This window comes from Sturnus vulgaris, chromosome 5 (assembly GCF_052056855.1).
Source record: "Sturnus vulgaris isolate bStuVul1 chromosome 5, bStuVul1.hap1, whole genome shotgun sequence".
NCBI classification, from domain to species: domain Eukaryota; kingdom Metazoa; phylum Chordata; class Aves; order Passeriformes; family Sturnidae; genus Sturnus; species Sturnus vulgaris.
The window spans coordinates 42,608,607-42,629,440 of record NC_142247.1 but is presented as its reverse complement, the minus strand read 5'-3'; the positions used below and the strand labels follow the sequence as shown (position 1 = coordinate 42,629,440).

General features: G+C 33.9%; 1 protein-coding gene across 2 annotated transcripts in view; it reads right to left on the bottom strand.

Moving 5' to 3' along the window:
• ARID2 (AT-rich interaction domain 2) overlaps positions 1–20,834 on the bottom strand; it is a 92,967-nt gene that overhangs the window by 29,557 nt on the left and 42,576 nt on the right. For both annotated transcript variants that reach the window (XM_014871122.2, XM_088165573.1), the window contains 5 exons: positions 9,664–9,797; positions 8,698–8,916; positions 5,973–6,040; positions 1,096–1,162; positions 761–1,011 (listed from right to left, as the gene is read on the bottom strand). In XM_014871122.2, the coding sequence (XP_014726608.1) occupies positions 761–1,011; positions 1,096–1,162; positions 5,973–6,040; positions 8,698–8,916; positions 9,664–9,797 (739 nt within the window). The remainder of the gene's footprint in view (positions 1–760; positions 1,012–1,095; positions 1,163–5,972; positions 6,041–8,697; positions 8,917–9,663; positions 9,798–20,834) is intronic.

Sequence of the window (20,834 nt, the reverse complement as noted above, 5' to 3'; positions counted from 1 at the left end):
TGCTTCTCAATTAGAGGTCTCAAACATAAGTAACATTCTTTCTCATTCAAAAGAAGTTAGGTACATGGTAAATTAAAAACACTATCTTTTCTTTCAATATTTAGTAGTGGACCAATACTCGCAATCTTATTCTCTGGTAGTACCCATTTTACTTAAATTTATTTGCTACATTTTAAAATATAAGGACTATCTGAATATACTACCTATAAAATCCATATAATTTTCTGCAAGATAATATGACATACCGAAATAGCATATTTTATAACATTCAAACCTCTCAAAAAAAATTAATTAAAAAAAAGATGCCTCACATGGTTCTGGCTGCATAACCAATGGCATATTACTAGTTTACACAAAGTATAGTACACAGGACATAAAATCATCTAAAACCCTGTTTCTTACACATACTATTTTGAAGTTATGACTAAAGATTTTAATTATAAAGTGAAGAAGCTAGCATACAGACTGCAGAACTTAACAAATTCCTTTCTTCTCTCTGGGAAACTAAACTGAAAATTATACACTATGAATATCTTCTATCTCCCTACATCATCAGACTTGTTCATGTGATTCTATTTTAGCAAACTGACACACAGAGTCGTATTTTAGTTTTGGTTCTGAACACTTGTTTTCAAATTGCCTATTACAAATTCAGAGAATAATTTATTTCCTTCTCCATCCAATGATAAAGGAAAAAAATCATTAAGACTATTACTTTCCTCAATTTGTATTTGAATTGCTCTGTTTGAAAGCACATTACCTCTGCTGCAATATTTCCCAGCGTGTCAAGCCCCAACTGCCGTAGAGAAATAAAGTGACTGTGAGCAGAGAGTAGCAGGAACCGAAGACAAGTACGATTAGCTGCCAGAAGTTTAACATTTCCCTCTTCAAAAGAAAGATTTCGTAAAATCACTGCTATCTGAAGTACCCGCTGCCCTTCAATATCATTAATGCCCAACTTGCGAGGTGGATGAAACAAGGATTCCCAAATCCATTCTTCTGATGGAATATCTATGAAGTAAATAAATAATTTTTAGTCCTTCCTTTGCTCGATTTACCAACATGCATGTATTAAGATTTGTCAAGATGTCTCACCTTGAGATTTGCTTCTGTCAGAAATTAGATCACGAACTTCAGTATCTTCAACAATATCTTTCCAAAACTGAAGAAAGAATTAAAAATACTTAATTTCTACTGGGTATTTCTTTAAATATTAATTACTTTTATTTCTATTATGTTAAAATATTGAAATAATATGAAAATAATTACTCTTTAAAGATCTCCTAGTACCTTGACTCATCTGACAGTAACCACAAGTGATGATATGCAAGATGTTCAGTACTTTTTACATTAAGGAACTCTTCCCTTCAAGCACTGGAAGTACACGGTCACAATCAACCAACACCACCACAGAAGTGCTGTGCTGAAGCACATACTGAAACTATGGGGCAGTTTTCCATACACCATTAGAAATACAGCAATTATAAATGGAAGAAAAGTACAGCTCATCCTCCTTTGTCTCCTACAAATGGTGATGACCTAAGGCAGAATATGGTGACTTCCCCTACTCTCAGTAGATCTTAGACTCCTGAAAGAATTTGCTATTTGGAAAGGATTTTTAAAGCCACTGCTCCATTTCCTACTTCATCATAACATAATAAAAAGAGAGAAACAACCAGTACCATCCCAAAAAGCCTTTATAAATATAACCAAAGCAGAAGGCTTCAGCAAACTGAAATTCAAATTACTTTACATATTTATGGCCTGGTCTGGAAATGATTGTTTTGTTGCTAGTACTGTTGAAATTCAAGAATTAATAAAGGAATTAAGATTTGCAAACTAATAAAAATACATATTGTGATGTATAATAATATAAAAATATATAATGATACATGCATTCTAACGTGTATATCTGAACAAAGATATAAACCTTCCTAGGACTAATAAAAATTTGTACATTTCTTTGACTCATTAATGAAATACCACTCCTCTTTTGACTATAATCAGAGAATAAAGCCACCAATAAATCTGGATAAAAAGGGAAGGATGGGAAGCACAACCCAGCTGAACAGCAGGAGAAATTTTGCTATGCAAATGTAATTACTAAATTGCAGCATTCATACCAAGCTTGACACTACTATTTTCTTGACAATGAGAATTTTCTAAATTGGAAGGAAAAGAATTTTATTTTCACTGCAATGTTGCTAAATGGCGTCCAAGTACTGTTTAGTAAAGAGGTTTTATTTGCTCAGAAAGGATTATTACCTCCTTTTATCAAAGACAAGAACAGCTAGAAAAAAATCTTAACTTCTTACTGTTTGTGACAAACAGATTTTTCTAATTAATACTGAAGCTATCACCAAGAGTCACAGAAGATGAAGGTATGCAGGCAAAATTCTGTTACAAGGGAACAGGTGAAACATGACAGTTTTTGTGTTCCCCAAAGGAACAGCAAAAGTAGGGAAAAAAAAGAACTTTTCTGAGCATTCATTTGAAAAACACATAGCACAAAGGCAACAAAAAATCAGTTCATCATCACAAGCAGTTATTTATTCCTTTCTACGAAGGATAGCTACAATCTAGTACAACATGTTAAAAAAAATGAGAAATAAACAAGACAGGGTGCAAAAGTAAAGGTCTATACCACTAGTTATTCCTATACATATATCTATATATAAAAATCATGTACTGCTAATAGAAACATAAAGCTAATACCTGGAAGCAACCAAATAGTGCTTAACTACATGACATCCAGATGCTAAGAGATAATGGACAAAGGTAAAGAACTTGATTCAAATTCACAGTCTGATCACTGTCAATAGGCAAGTTCCTTTGGAAAAAAATGCAAAGGACTATACAGAAGTCACTGCAAATCAGATCAACCAAAGGACTGTCCATAAAAGCAATGGTCATTTGAGTCCATAAAACATAATATAGCAATGATATGACTACTTATTGTCCAAGAAAAATACAAGACCAATTGGAGTCAAGTCAGCTTGACATATTTACTGTGAAAGACAAGAAAAGTGATGTTTGAAAAGTATTTCAGGTATTTAAACGCATAAGGATCTCTCTCTGCAGACTATCTGAGAAAGATTCAGAGGATAAATGCACAGAAAATGAAAAAAAATTAAATTTACACAAAAAAGAAGGAGTTGGGCAACAAAATAAAAAAATCTCAAAATAGAAAATCAGAGACGTAAGTAAGGCACAAGAACTGCATATATGTGGATTTTGGAACTCTACAGCTAGAGGAGGCCTCAAGAAGTCCAAGAACATGAAATGCAAATCATTTGACTGAAGTAAACAGAGATGAATGTGCATGAAGAAATGCAATGCAATTTTTTATACACTACACATCAGACACTGAGCAGTTGCTGGAGACATGAAAAAAATACTGGAAAAATAGCTAAATCTATCAGATTATAAACATACTATATAAACAAATCACTCTTGAAAGCTAACTACATTCTCAAGTGAACCTTGGTAACATGAGGATATTCAAAGCTAAGTGAAACAGTCAAAAATTGGAAAGTTTCCAGAGTAGAGGAGAAAACACCTGAGCGGGATGCCATCAGAGCTTGTGGACAGGGACAACAAAATAAACAAAGAGAGATACAAGATGACTGGCTAAATGCCAGTTGTTCCAATCCTTAAGTAAGGACACACAGTCATTCCAATTAACTAGACATTTAAGCTTATTGGATGCACCAGGAAAACTCAAGAGGGGGGCATTTGACAAATTAACATAGTAAGAGATAACAGCAGGTTCAACTTAAATATTACTCAGATTTGGCGACAAGCAATTGAACGGATTTTCACGGACTAGTTAAAACATTTGATTCAGTTTAGAAGTAAGTTCCATAAAAAGCAAGAAAATATGTCCTGCTGCAGGTAAGATAATGAAAAACACAAATTTTTCAAACAGTTTTATATAAAGCAGTAAGGGCTGGGGGGAAGGGAAAGAAAAACCAGAAGAAAGGTAATTGATTCCCTTGAAGTTTAGTATAAAGAAAGACATTGTTTTTCATCTTAACCTTCAACTGACACAGCAGTGACACTGGAGGACACAACCAGCACCAAAATGAACAAACAAAAAAAAAGAATAATTTTTTAATAAAAATGATAATATGAACGGTGAAAGGAGTAACTTACTTAATAGTCGTTCGTTTTTTCTTAAAATTGCAAAAGCACATTAAAAAAACCCCCAAAACAAACACCAAAACCAGACACACAACCTCTATGCTGACAACCAAGTATCTCTCTCCTATGTCAGGAAGCTCCCATGCTTCCTCCTGATTCTTGTTTTGACACAGCCACAGCTGCAATACAAAAAAAATTACTTCCAGTAGTAAGGTCAAACAAATGCTTGCAGTAAAATGCTCTGAAAAATCTGAATTCTTGGCATTAAAGGTACTTTTATATCTGATTGTTAAGTTTTTCACATGCTTTCCAAGTATTTCTGACATGCTGTCAGCAGTATTTCACTACAGAGTGGTACTATATATGTTGTCATGTCCAAAAATAGATCTTGGAGAGCATCCAAGTTTTTTAATATTAAAAACCTTATTGCAGTTACGGTGGTTCTACTTAGAATTTTGTTAAAACATTTATAAGAACCACCTGCCCTCTTAACAATTATTTGAATTTATAGAATTAATGACTATGTAATAAATTAGAATACTGTATACTTTCAGATGTTTACAGATCTAGACATGGTGCTTGTTGCTGCTCTATATCAGCAACAGTCTGTGACAACTTAGAATGAAGTTAACACAGCAGTGCTAAGTGCTTCAAACAAACAAAAAACCAAACCAACCAACCAATCAAACAACCCACAACCCACAGGGCATCTGGGCACACTTTTTCAGTGGAAAAGGGAAATTTTGAAGGTCACAAAATATTAATTTTTTCACTTAAGTTTGGCACATTTGTATAACACTTTCAAGTCCATATACTCACAAATATGAGAGCTTAGCATTCTTGGTTTTAAGTTTACTCAGGAAATTTTGATTAGGGAATTTATACACTGGTATTTCAACAATACTTATCAATTAACTAAAACTATTTGGTCTAGCTTGTTCCCAAACTCAGTTACAAAAAAAAATTAAAGATAAATGGAGAAAGCTCCCAACAAATACTGTTCTGTAATACTGGGAAGGTATTTCAGTATATGAAACAATTATGGAATTGAGAAGAAATCTAGCTTTAAAAGGAACTCAGAAGATTATCTCTTCACATTTTTATTTAATAAAAAGCAAAAGGTATCCAAATGTATTTAAATTTTGATTTCTTCTGTTTTAGCCACATAAATCATCATCTGTAATTCAATTCAAGGAAACTGCATATCATTGTAAATATGCTGAAATATCAAATATCTTTCAGCTATAATTCACGGTCTTATTCACCTAAAAAAGTTCATCTAGAATAAATAACCATTTATACAAAGAAACTTTAGTTCTATTTGTAACTTCATTTCACTGCTTGTACAGTAGCTCATGCCCTCTAGTGGTAAGATTAAAAAAAACCCTTGTGCAAAAATAGTTTAACTGAAACAAACCTGCAACAGTGCTAACCTATTATTTTTCATATGCTTCTTATGCTATGATCCTAATTTTTATAATTCAGAATGCTTCTTTACTGATCATTGCAGTTTAAAACAAAATCTAAACCAGCATTGTTGCCTCTTGGTAAATATGTTGCCTGATATTCCTTTTCTTCACACGTATTAATTTCCTTATAAAAAGAAACATGGAAATATTTGTTCATTTGCCTATACCCATTTTTTTCTTAATACACTTCTTCCTAGTTATCTGAACATTTTCAGACAACTATGACAGTGTCCTATTATATTTTGATCAAAGGAATGAAGTTGAGACTACTTTTAAAGACATCTTAGAATTTTCAATCTTTTAAAAGGATTTGATACCCACATATGCAGTACAAAATTATTTCAGTAATTTTTGAATTACCTTAACAAAATCTCTATCAGTTTTCTCCTTCCACTCTTCTCCAAACACAGCAGAAAATGATCCTAAAGCTTTAAGCACAAAAAGCATAATTTAGTAAAATCGTAAAAATGAACATTTGTATTAGTCCATAAACTAAACAAAGATTCAAGAACACCATAGACTCTTCCAGTATTTCCTTTTGATCTTAAAAAATACTGCATAAACCAGCTGAAATGTCTGTTTTCATTTAATTACCAGCTACTGCAGTTTAACAGTTGAAATTGAGAGTAAGGAGTTCATAAGGAAAGGGCTAGTTTGTGAATCCTGTAAAAAAAACATAGGGGAAATTTTTCCAGAGCTCTTTTCCAAGAGTCAAAATGACTACTCAATTTACACCCTCACATCAAGAACTGTTTTCCACGTGCACTCTGTAAGCACAAATACTACTATAGTAATTTAAAAAATTCCCACTTATGTTTTCTAAAAAACTTAACAGTAGTAAGATTTTTACAGCATTCAATTCAAACTAAATATAATCAAGACCAGTAATGGATGTTCTTGGCTGTCTGACGGAGCCACTACCACAGCTTTTCTAATCATCACTCCTTGAAAGCAGCTAAGACTTAGTCAATCTGATTCAAACGCTGAGTCAATCCAAAAATAAACTCTGTCTTGCAATAGTTCTGTAACGAACTAATAACACATTTAATCTAAACATGTTGAAGTTCAGGAGGGCACAGGAAGAAAGCTGAGGACATTTTTTACCTAAAAACACTACATTATAAATAATAACAATTATAAAAAATTGTAGACAAGAAAAATTTAAAACGTGTATCTAATGAAGTTAATCAGCTGTTTTTCATTGCTACCTGAAATTACTGTGACAGTATTTTCATAATGCCTGAATTTACTAATTAGAGAATACATTTAATCATTAAACCTGGCAGATTTACCTTTATTATTTATACTATAAAACCATGTAAGTATTTCAAATTGAAGTTTCATGCTTCAAAAATAAGTAAACATACCCTTGCTGATTCTTTCCCCTACTTGTCCCAATTAGTCCTCCTAATGCTGCCAGGACATTTCCCTGGATTTACTCAGAAGAAGACATAATCATGTAATATAAAAATGAAGTTTTTCCCAGGGAATGGAAAAGAGTGAGTTGATTACATGCTCATCATTCTCCTCAGATTTACCTCAAATATTTTTCTAAAAAACACTACCAATGAGCTATGGAATAAACCTGTTCTTCAAGTTAAGAACTCCAGAAAACACTGTCTACCCCTGTAACATCCAAAAAAAATCCTTAAATGGCAATACTAAATTAAATTATTTGCAAATTCCTGAATTGAAAGAAGTTTCATCAAAAGTATAGGGGAGTGATGGTAGCCTCAAAAATCTAGAGAGCAAGCATTCTGGAATCCTATGGAGGACTAAGTTTCCCTTTAGCTTCCTTTCAAGTATTTTCCTTTGAAAGTTCTTATGACTGGACCAGATGCAAACACTAAATGACCAAAGGTCTAACCATATCTGAAGGACATTGAAAAATGTACAAATTGAAAAAGCAAGAGAGAATCTAGAGGACACTAATGCAATACTGGGGGGAGAAAGGGAAGCTACAAATCGTTAGGTAAAAATGCCCATGATTAAAAAAAACAACTAAACCACACACAATGGCTAACACTGGTTCATCCTCAGAATTTTGAAACAGAATCTTTGACATACCATACAATGTTTATGCTTACATAAACATAATCTATACATAATCTATATTATCAGATTCAATTATACTTGGCTGAAAAGGCTCATTTGAGCAATTTTTTATGGGGGTAATTTCTGAATTTCAGTAAAAAAATACCACAACCAACAACCAGCCAAACAAAAGAAACTCACAAAACAACTCAACAAAACAAACCAACCAACTAACCACAAACAAACAAAAACAAGAGTCCAAAACAAACAAACAAAACAAAAACCAAACAAAAAAACCCTTAGCACATAAACCTGGTAAATACTTCCTCCTCACCACTCCAAGGTTATAAATTATGCTGTTATGATTTTACAATGGTTTCGGTTAACTTAGGTTTTGCTCCTCTCTTGAAGGGAGCCATTAACAAGGAATAATTAGGCATGGAGGCATTTTTTTCACACTGAAAAATATCTGAAGAATTTATTTCATATACTTTAGTATTTTGATAAAATCAACTCTCTCTTGAAATTTATGTGCATACACATTAAGTGATTCTGAAAACCAGATTAAGACTTTTCTCCCTTGAGTTATATAATCTGAGTTTTACTACAGTAAAATGTGTAGTGAAGTACTGGGACAAAAATGTTAACAAGTCATTCTTTTCAGACTATATTTTCTTAATTTTTAAATCTGCAATTGCCATTTAAAAAGTATTATGGCAAATCAGCATGGTCCTACAAATTCAAAAGGAAATAGTAATACACTACAAGCAGGTGGAAATCCAATGCTGTAAATTTAGCATTCTGAACAACTGAACTTTACTATCAAAAAACTAATTCTTACATTTCACTAACCCATGAAATAATTTTTTTTTATTACATAACATTTGTATTTGTAACATTTGATAAAACCTGTAATCGTGGACAGGGTAAAGAGAAAAACTAGATACATTACTGTGAACTAAGTTATTAACATTTTAATTATCATGAGTTGTGAAAGGTGTTACAACAAGTATGGACTCTTTCTGTTGCAAAAATATTGTCACATACTTACTGTCATCAAACACCCCAGCGTTTGCAAGCAATAAAGTGATGATTTTAGGGTCCTTTTCAAGCTGCATAACATGCTTGCTTTCATTTGAAAGAAGAGTACACACGTTAATTGCAAAGTCCACTTCATTTGGGAGTCCAGATAACAGTGAAAGCACCAACTTATTGTAGTCATTTGGTGAGTTTAAGTCCATAGACAGCCCATAGCTTTGACGAAGATAATCTAAATAATAATAAAAAAACCACAACATTTTCACAGATACATCCATTAATCTTGAAACAATACATTAAGCAATATTATTATATTTAAGAATTCTGTAAAAGTGTTTGTTTATAAATTATTGCAGTTTTTAACATGTTTTTACAGTATTCAATGTATTTTTTGTCTGGTCAAAAGGTGGAACCCATTCCACCTTACTGTGTACCTTTCTAGCTACATATCAGCTCCTTTGCCACCTCCAGAATGCAACACTACAGCACTCCCAAAAAAAAGCTTACAAAATACAAGCTTTAATTAAAGCAGAATGGAACTGTAATACAATTTGAAGTAAATTTCTATACAACAAATTACATGTCCATTTCACAAAGCCCACCTGCTTCTGATTTAAAACTTAACTAACTGTAGGCTCAATTCACGTATTTGAGTCTGTGGAAAAACGAGAGATTGAAAGAAACACACTGCAAATTTTCAAGGTAATTTTTCTCAAGGTAAGTAACTACACAGCTCTACTAATTAAGAAGGATAATATCTGTAAAGAAGATAAATAGTTTATGGATTTTAATATTTGTTTTCTTGTGGTTCACAGTGGAAAGGTTTTTGAGTATATGAAACCAATAATTTGACTGTCCTACAGATTTGATGGTTTTAGCAATATTCCAAATTTATCTACCCACTATTTCTGTAGACTGTCAAAAAAAAAATGCACCCCCACACACGAAGAAAATAGCTCTTTTACCCTCAAACATTTACCTGACACGCTGTGTTGCTGGTAGTTATAGGAAGTTGGAATTGCACCAATAGGAAGTTGTGGCTTTGGATTGCCTGGTTGTACCTCATCATCCTCCTCCCCAAAATGATGGACTTTTTCATACTTTTCTAGATAACTGAAATAAAATTATTAAGAAAATTATTTTAGTACAGCTAAATCTCTCATTCCAAAAGCAGAACTGCCAAAGGAAGTAATCAGAAACATGGAAGTTTACTGGAAACAATAATCAAAGTGCTAAAAAACAAAACCGGAGACAGATTGACAACAGGTGACAGAAAAATGTAGATATGTGTAATTACTGCTTTAGATACCAAATTTTTCACGTTTTTCAACAATGATACTTACATAAATTGCAACAAATTGCTTCCCTTTGTGACTAAGCCTGCTTTTCCCAAATCAGTTTTTGCTACTCAAAACAACTCTGCAGGTGAAAGCATCATAAATACTACTCTGCACATTACCAACACATATACCAAGGTCAAGTCCAGAAAAATACTTATTTCTTTTTGCCTTGTTTAAAGAGAAACTGTATACTGGGTCCTGTAGCTACACAAGAGTAAGAGAATTCAGGGATACCAAGGGCAGCAATTCAGGATCAGAACTTGAGAGCCATAGCTGCAGCTAGTAACTGCTAGAAATCTCTTTGAGTCCTTTTGAAAAAAAAAAAACCCGCTGATACACTGTACAAAGAATGGACCTTAAGCACAGAAGTCATATATACAAAAAGTAAACAGTCAAGCAGCTTGGTAAATTAATTATCTCAATGACAGTTAATGAAGCATTAAAAATGTAATTTTCAGAACTTTCTACACTTCAATATATAAAGACAACTTATAATACGCACTGTAGCCTTAACGTCTCAATGATACGTAATTGAAAACCCAAATTTACAGATTTTAATTTTGCTGGAAAATGACAATACCAACTCAATGCAATCATGATAAAAATACTGTAAAATCAGAAAATAATTTTAAACGTTTATATTTCTCTTTGTATATGGTAAAATATTTACTATATGCATACATTTTTGTATCATTTTTGTCAGCAGACACTGATAATTAACTCATGGTAAATCAGAAAGACTTTAAGGAAATGGTATTCCCACTTATCTCTGAGGAATATTTCACATTCATTAAATTAATAATTATTTCATTAAGTGAGGTATCAATGAAATAACCATACCTTTAACATGTTAGCAAACACATTTGTTCTTAAAGGGCACATTTCAGAAGAAATGAAAGATACCAGAGCTAGTAAGGCAAATCATGCTGTACTGTATGACATGCAAATACCATTCATGTCTGATTAGCGTTCAGGATATTCCAAGTACTCTGTATGCTATTGTTACATGAACCACTGCCATAGCCCCCTCCTTATTACATAAATTCTCGAGTGAGTTAAGGAGTCAGCAAAAATCTTCCCTGCGCAATCATTTGCTTTTACGGTCTTTAAAAGACTAAAAAATACACTTAAATATGGTTGCTTTTATCTTTAAAAATACTCAGTTATGTGAGTTAAGTTTCAACTGAGTATCTGCAAAGAAAGCAAAACCTTCTAAAATTGTTTATAACTTTTTTTAAGTCATAGCTCAACACTGTCCTAAAATCTAAATCCTAAGTTTTCTCTTCCCCTACATTTTCTTATCCTTTTATCACACTTCCTTCCTTTAGCTTACATCTTATATCCAGATGAGTCAAATCTGTAATCCAATCAACTTTAATTAACAAAGCCTGTGCATTTATGGTCATGACCAAAAGGAGCAGTTCAAAGACAGCCTGAACTTCCCTTTTTCTGTCCAATCACTCACTCTTCAGAGAGCTCATTCAGAAAAGTAGGAAGATTCTACATTGGCTTTCCAGTCATTTTTCAAACTAAGCAGGGGTCAGATGAATACTACATCTGGTTCAGGGGAAAACAGCAGGTGTATATAGCCAAGGATGCCATATGTAACATTTCTACACCGGCAGAAGCTACACTGCTGTAGCTTGTCTAATAAATGCTGGGGCTAGAGCTAATTTCCTCCTATTTGTTGGTATGAGTCAAAGCTTGAGCTTTGACTGTTTTAACAGTTTCATTATCAAAATAAAATCTCATAAAAACATTTAAGATGAAGTAAAAATCCCTATACAGAAACACATAAGGTACTCAAAATAGAATCTGCAAATTATTCTGGACTTGTCCATTCCACCAAGACTGAACAGCTACTTTAGCATTAAAAAAAAAAAAAAAAGCTGTATACATCATCAAATAATTCATGTCTTTCCACAGTGTTATATGGAACATATATACTTAACCTTATGCTTTTTATTAAAGTCATGTCCCGGCCAAGCTGAACAATATGAATATCCTAGATGTTCTCCTCTGTTAATATCTCCTTTATTAAAATGTGTTAAAACAGTTCCGCTGAACACAGAAAATCTCAAAGTTCAAGAATCTAGTTCCTTTCTTCCCTCTCCAAAAAAAAAAAAAATTCAGGTATATAATAAAAGACCTTTGCAAACTAAAACAGTCATCATTTGTTCAGTGCTGACAACTGTCATTAAGTTCTCACAAATGTCTTATCAAGCATTTCACAGGAAACCAGGACTCAAACTACCTTTAAAGTGATGATCTAATTTTTCCCTACACCAATGCAAGGATCAACTTCATTTTACTAAATCCTGAGCTCTTTACATTGTTATTCATTTTATCTGGGTTCCAGCTCTCCAAAGAAGAATCCTCCTTTCTTATCTCACCCCGAACTCTCAAGTTTGCAGAGGAAAAGTAGAAAATAAAACAAAATAATGCCATCAGTAATCCCAAAGCATCAGTTACAAACCCTGCCTTCCTCCCCAAGAAAAACCCAAACTTCAAACCAAACAACAGAAATATGTTCCCCACCTCTAATACAAACACTTAATTCTCTTTAAGATACTCCTAGTTTTGAGGGAGGACGTTGCACTATTTGTCAATACATTGCGTGTAATAGCACTGTAACACTATATTTCAACTATAATACCAGACTGTAGTAGACTCTTCAGTATGATTCCTTTATGCTACGTAAGTACCAACTGTTTATAGACAGCTGTACAGAGCTCAATCCTCCAAATATTCCTTTTGTTTCCTGCAGAGAGAATGCATGGCCTGGAATTTCAGTGTAGAGAAGAAGCTTTGCAAATTAGCTTGTACATGAGCTTTACTAGTCTTAAATTCTAATCTCAACAGCCTGGCATACAGCTCCTATGCAAACAGCAGAACAGTTTAGCATAAACACACTTCTTGCTCTAAATATACAAGAAATTTAAAGGTAATAAATTTTCTATTACTGAAAAACAGTTGTGCAAACACTCATATGTTATGATCAGTTGCAACAGCTAATTTCATGTTTTGAAACGACTTGGATCTGTAGTTATAGGCTAGAAAGGTATGCTTTGATCACAGAAAAAGTTTTTCAGGAATTCAAAGTGCTTCCTTAATTTCACCAAGTCGTAGGTCATACACATCAACAATAACAATCTTCTAAACTTCTCTATAACTTTCAATACCAACTAGAACAATTAGATCCTGACAAAGAAAGATGCGGCTAGTATGTACAAAAAAGAATTAAAGCAACTAATGTAATGGAAGACCAGAATTAAATTACTAATGAAACAAACAATGTATATGGGATAGTAACGTTTTAAAAAAGTCTTTTAAAAAGCCCACTTAAGTACTATGTTGAAGCCTTGGCGAAGATGGAGTAATAAGGAAAACTACACACGGGGAAAGATGCTCCATACTGTTAGCATGGCACCCTGAACTGGTGCTACACACTGGACATAAGAACCAAAGTATTCAAGAAACTGAAATGCAATGAAACTCATTTACAGCCACTCCTGGCCTTTCAGCTTGGATCACTCCTCTGTTCAGAGAGGTTTAACTTAAATAAAGAAATAAATGGAACAATAAATACATTTTAAAAAAGCTACACATCCCAAACAAAACCAACACCACCACCACTCCCCAAAAAGAACAAAACATACAGACATACACACCTCTGGTGAACAGCCAGAACAACAGGATATGTGAAGTATTGAAAAATAGGAAAATACATGGGCAACCAGAGACAAATATGTGCAGACTTTTTGAAGGGCAAGTGATTTCAATGTTTTCTGAAAACCTGGTTACTTTAAGGGTCTCTTGATTAGGAAATCAAAAGATTGTATCTCTTTGAAAATCAAATTAACTTATTACATATTCTATTCTTCTGACAGCAATAATTCACTTAGTTCCATTCAAGTCCATGAGAAAAAAGTTTTGCGAAGATGAGTAATATTTTTGTCCATGAAAAATACATATTTAGTAACAACACAGGTTTTTATTCAGGCCAGAGATTTTCAGGCTTGTTTTCAGGTATTTGGGAAAAAATACTAACAAAAAGAAGCCTACACTAGGTACATCTAGGGCAATATATAGTTTACTATAAACAGTAGCCCTGAATGGGCTTGGAGTATACCAGAAACTGGTTCATGTAACAGTATAAAACATCTGGCTCATTTGGATATTTTGGCTCCCTTTACCACAACCATAAATGTGCCGAATATATATTAAGCCAATGTCTGGCAAAACATGACATGTGCAGACATGAACTATCACAGTCCAACTATCAGTTCCCTCCTCATCTTTGTATTCAGCTGAAGAACAAGCAGGTGCCATTTCTATCACAGCTCTCCACCTCACCTGTCTTAAAACTATCTTTCTAACAGCATTACCAGTGGGGAACTGACAACATGACCTTGCACCATTTCTGTTTGCCTGAACACCGCCCATTATGATGCAAGAGGGACAGGTTTTTCCTGCTCATTTACTTGTACCCTGTCTCCCTCTTTGAGATACTATTAACATCAACATCCTAGATAATCATAAGACAAAATCCTGACTGTAACAAGGATTTCACACTATTGAATATTCTAATTTGAATTATCTTAAGTGAGCATTGTTGCAAATAGGCTCTCTTTACCCCTAATTCGACATGACTCTTGCTCTAAACTCAAGGACTAAGGAACTCATGACAACTCACAAACTTGTGGTGCCAAACAAAAGCTGCAACCTTTTCAACAAGATACCATCTTTATTAGAAAATCCATTGCAGTCCCATAACTTGAATCTATGCCTGATAAACTTACTTGAAAATCCAATCCATTCATGAAGCGTAAAGCAGGCAGTATTTTAGTTCCATAGAAGGCTGTTTCTCAGTAGGGCCAAAGCTTTTAAGCTTGACTCTGCTGCTGCTGACACACACAGTGAAGACTGGTGCCACACACAGCAATGAAACCCCTGCTTAGAACTTAACGAAGCTGCTGCTGCAGCTGCCTCAAATAATGTACACTCATTTACTCAACTCATAGACGTTCACTTACTAAATTCCTGTCCCAAGATTTGTCCTAAGTAGTTTCTGAAAATGGCAAACACAACAACTTGCTACAAGGCTCTGCTCAGATTTTTAGTGTGCACCAACAAACTTCCTCAAATTTGATTTCATGTCTGAATGTTTTACCAGTGTCATCAGCAATCTTTTCAGGTTGTTTTTTTCTTTCCCCCTGGCCCTGAGAGCACCACGAATTCCAATTCAACAGTTAAACCCAATTATTATCACAACTGATGTTTGCAGCTGAATCCTTCAAAACAACATTTGCATTGTCCATCTTCACCTTGTCTACCTCAGAAACCAACTATCTCACATTAGGCTTCCAGTGAAACACTGCACACGTTAATACTCAGCATTATTTGTTTGATTTCTGGTTTATTGTGAACACCTAGGACAGGCTGACAAATCAAGATTCTTAATGTTGTACTTGGCCAGCCTGCTAGATGAATACAAAACCCAACAGCTGTGCTTTTCAAACACCTGGAGGAGTGTCCCACAATGTGCATTCAGGATACTGTCCCAACCAGCCTGTGCTGGCCTGTTTGGAATGAGGTCTCCATGTGGGCCCATCAGACCATACACACCATACCAGGGGTCCTACCATCCAGCATCCACCCTGACAGACTGTATCACACTTCAGGAGAACTGTGAGCAAACTCAGAAGGTCTTGTGCAGATTAAAGAGCCCAAGCCCTTCATACACAATCACATACAAACTATAATTGCATTTAAATATGTTAAACTTTTGTAACACATTTTGTAACATGAGACTACATGATAGATGGTCCAATCTGTAGTTTGATTGAAATCTGGTTATAAAATTCTTATCCTACCAAGAAGCCTTTGCAAACAGAGGAAACCCAAATACATACCTTCATGATGTTCTTAATCTTTTTCTAACGCAATCTTCGTTAATCTTTGTTGAAAGAAGTGTAAAAGTTATGAGCATCAGCAACCTTCCAAGTTTCACTTTGTTAGACATTACAAGAAGAAAAAGATTCAACGCTTCAAAGAAAAAAGTTATTCAAGTCAGTGAAAATACCTTGTTAGTATCTATAGGAACACTGAGAGGAAAGAAATTAAGATACTATTTTATGTTTTCATACTAATAATGCTCCAGCTTAGAAGGGAAATAATAAAAGATACATGACAGCCAAACAAAGAGCTTATGCTGGAGTGTAGTTTCAAAAGACTGAGGTGGCTGAAGGATGACATCAGTCTCCAAAGAAACTGCACTACCAGCAACTCCAACAGATTCTAGATAAATACACTGCTATGTAAGCTTCATTTATTTTTCCATTTTATTTAAATGAAATCCACAGTGATTCACAGCTGTGGTCCAAACTTCTTTTACAGGACTAACTCTTCTACTGCATTCTCACTGTTTCCCAAAAACAAATCAAATCTAGCATCACCTCTTACTGCTTCAGTGGCTGCTTCATCAGACCTGCTGGGCTTCACATCCAGGAATATCTGAGCTGTACAATTACTAACAGTATTAATTCTCCAGCCTTTTATCTTTTCAACAAAGACAATTCCCAGACGTATTCTTCTTACTAATACTACTACTAGTCACTCTGTTTCCATCTAGGATGACAGCTCATCAAATCTCAAGTATAACTGCAGTCTGAGTTTAGCTCTTCAAGCAAAACATCAGAACCCTCTACATTTGTTATTATCTCCATCACGTTTTCATGAATTCTTGAAAAACCCCGAAGTCAATATATTTTGAGAAATAATCTACAATAGTGTCTAGATTTCTCCAGAGTGCCTGAACAGAAGAGTATCTGAATGCCGAAGATGCACTAATACAAATGGTACCACAAGTTAGGAACTCCTGTAGGCCCATGCAAGAAATTTTAACTAAGCATTGTATGGCGTGCCCATAGTAGAGTCACAACATAGTACTGCCCACACCAGCCACCTTATTTCAGACCATCACCAAAATCCCAAATACTAACACATTATGAAAGCCACTATAACAATTTCAAATATTCATGTATTCACCACAAAGCTGGCAGCAATACAAACGAATGTCTCTAGACTGTACTATGTATTGTGACAGTAATAATAAAATTTTCAACTAAATACAGCTTCTGACATAGCATTATCTACAAATAACGTGTCTTGTAAAACAGAGCCTGCACAGAATGCAAGAACTTGCCTTCAGTGAATACTATTAGGTCACTAAGTGAAGTATCAAGGTAAATACTAAAATAAAAATAATTTATGTGGATTTCTTCACAAACATATCCTAGGTCTGAGTGATGTTTTGACAACAGATGTATTTATCTAGTAAGTGCATTTCACAAGAAAATTTTTAAAAGTATATATATAAAAAACCAAATACTTACTTTAAACAAAAATCAGAACAAAGTTATCATTCCTACATAATGTGATAACTTAGAGCATGTTTTAAAGATGGGGGTTTCCATTAGGAAATAGTAGCTTTTATTTTTTCAAATACCAAAGCCAAAACTCTATTAGATACTCCCAAGATTAGAATCAAGCAAATGCACTTTAAATACATTATAGACTTTGAACACCAGAGATTAATGACCACATGTTCTAAAAGTACTTGCTGAGACAAGCAACTACAAATATGAAGACATTTTAATGCAAATACACAAGTAAATATTTAACATATATCATGTATGAAGTTGTGTAACTTTCATAACAGTGGACATGAATAGCTGTTAAACTGGCTTATATAAGTAACCTACATATATTTCATTATTCTATGAAGAAAACTACACATATTATAACCAAGTATAGCTTCATTTGACCATTACTTCTCCTATTATTTAACTATTATTAAATTTAAACTGGAGAAATACTTTTGTGTGTGTGTGTGTGTGTTCAGATAGCACGAAAGTAAGTGGAGAAAGAAACACCTGCTAGAGCAACACAGCATTCTATCAGAGTACAAACTGAAGAGCTGTTCTCATTGAACAGAAAATTTCTATGGCAATTCTGTCTTGGGTTTTATTCCCAAATTCAGGATGCAAGCTGGCCTTGTGGTACATACGATTAAGAAAGTGATTCTCTGTTTTTTCTAGTTTCACAGTTCCATTATCAAACACACAAATAGAGAGACCTAATATTTTTTCACAACAACAGCTTACTTTCAGACTTCCAGGGACTTCATTACTTTTTTCAGAAGAAATCCGACTAGGAGGTTTTGTATGCAAGGAGTAAATTTTTTGATTTTGTGCCTCCTAAGCATTACACTGAAGTTATCTTCACAACAATAATGCCCCGAATTTATGCCATCAAGAACTCTCAGTTCTTTGACTTTCTCTCAAACCATTATAAATAACACAGCTCACTATATTATCACAGATGGTAATAGCCACCTACCTTGTCTTGTCTATGCAGAACAAATTTATCCTACAAAGGCATAATCTGGCAAAATACCACAACACCTGAATGGTCACACGTCACATGCTTAGAAATACACACTTACTCAGAACATTTTGCTAAACTGCAATCTGGTTCATCTGCAAAGACTTGTGTACTCCTTTTCAACTGCAAATACTTATCTTGCACATTTCTGAAATGTAGGAATATTACATGCTTTTCAAACTGTAGTAATAAGAAAAAATACTCTTTGAACTTTAAAATATTTTTTTTTAAAACTGTAAAACCTCTTATTTTAAGTTTTTTTTTTAATAATTGAAAATATTAAAATTTTGTAACACCTCATAATTATATATTTCACTATAAGTATGCCAACAGAAACGCTGCTTATGGATATTAATCAAACATCACTGACAAAAAAACATGTCAGCTGTTTCTAGAATGAGGTGTGAAAGTCCAGACTACATGCAGTCAAAGTACTATCTCTCAATTATAGGAAAACGGCCCTTTCCCCCATTCTATTATTAATCCATACTCTCTGCCACATTCTGGCAGTGCTTTGAGAAGAAGGGCAAATAGGTTCCCATAGCAAGCCTGGTAATTAGAAGAATATTATCCAACAGTACACTAATTGTAGATCTAAATCTCATGAAAACAGCAGCCTAGAAATAGCTTTTCTAGATTTTGGCAATTGCTATAGCCACCATGGTTAACATTTCCACAATACTTCTTTCAGTGTCATTCAACAGTTACTAAAAAAACCCCAGAACCACAGAACACAGAATAAAAATACAGAATGCACTGGTTACTAATCCTTGTAGTCTCTTTCTTAAATTTACGGAATCTACAAGCATTTATTAAGAACTTATTGTCATGCCATTTTTTCACCTCACATAGCTATCTGTAATTTCACCATTACTTTCTGAACAGATTTGGCAACTTGAACAATTGCACTTTTCTGCCTTCATCACAAACCAGTCTTTTCCTGCAATTAAATTTATTTACAATTTCTCTGCCAAACTTTATTCCACATTCTGACCACAAATCAAAGTACATGTACTAGTTTACATGTCCTTATTTATGTGGTAAATCAAACAAAAATATGAACATCAATTAATTGTTGAGCACTCAACCAGAGACATCAAATATTCATGGAAAAAAAAAAGAATTGAATTAGACATCTGAATAAGAGGATCCTGCTGGGATTTGCACACTAGGAACATAAATTCTTTAAGGTCTCCAAGTGGAGAGGAAAAAGCCACCTTGGGAGCAAGTACCTTCTTTTTCTCAAAATCTTCCCAGAAATCAGTTTGTAAAAACGAATGCAATTGGACCTTTATAAAACACTCAACCTAAAAATATCTGTATGCTTAGAATAAATACAAACCTATGCACATGGAAAGTAAAATAATAGTAATAATGACTAATTTTACATTTTTTGATCACCTAACAATATGCAGTTATATGGTTTAAAGTATCCCAGTGCATTCTGAGAATGCAGCCAAGTGCAAATTTAGAAATGATGATAAACAAGTAACATATTGATTTAGCTGTCTAAACTTGTAGAGGTTACACATCTATACCGGTAAAACCAACAGTGCTGTGAGCATTTCAGTGCATGGAAATGAACTGCCTGTATCACTAAACTGTTAAAAAAGTGCCCAAAACAGCTTCTGTCCAGGTCAATTAGCATTCTTTCAAGCAATTTGAAGGCACCATTCAGAGAGCCATCCTTGGTAAGGGGACCATTCCCAGAAGTAACTTTGGATATAACTACTCTGTTTTGGGGCTAGGACTATGGACATGAGCCATCTTATGTCAATTAGCCTCAGACACACTTAATTCACTAATATAGATATAGCCAGTGAATCACTGCATGCTACACAGATGGCCTCTAGCTTAACACTAACTCTGATAAAGCATGAAGAAAGCAGAACGACAGATGAAGTGCCACTCCTTCAGAAAACATTTTGGAATAACTGACACAATAATCATGAAGAATTTATAAGCATTTTCTTTTTGCTTTTTATAACTGTAATGTAAAGCCATTAGAATGTACACAAAGATAAAAGAAAGACAACAAATGGGGCTGATGAATACAGATAAAGCCCAAGGATCAGATTTCCTGTTGGAAAATATCCATCTCAGTCACTAAAGATAATCATTGCAAATTGCTTTAAAGGCAGAAGGAAAAGAATTCTGGAGTATTAGAATGAAAAAAAAAAAACCAATAGCTCTACTTTTAACAAATTACAAATCTAACAAATTACTCAACAAGAATGCTGTTGTGAAATATATAATAAAACCCTCAAACTCTAATCTTACATAAAACAGATATAGATGCCAAAAATGTGTTGAGCATATTGGAAGAGAAATTTTTCTTTTGCAGGAAGGCTAAAAAAAACCC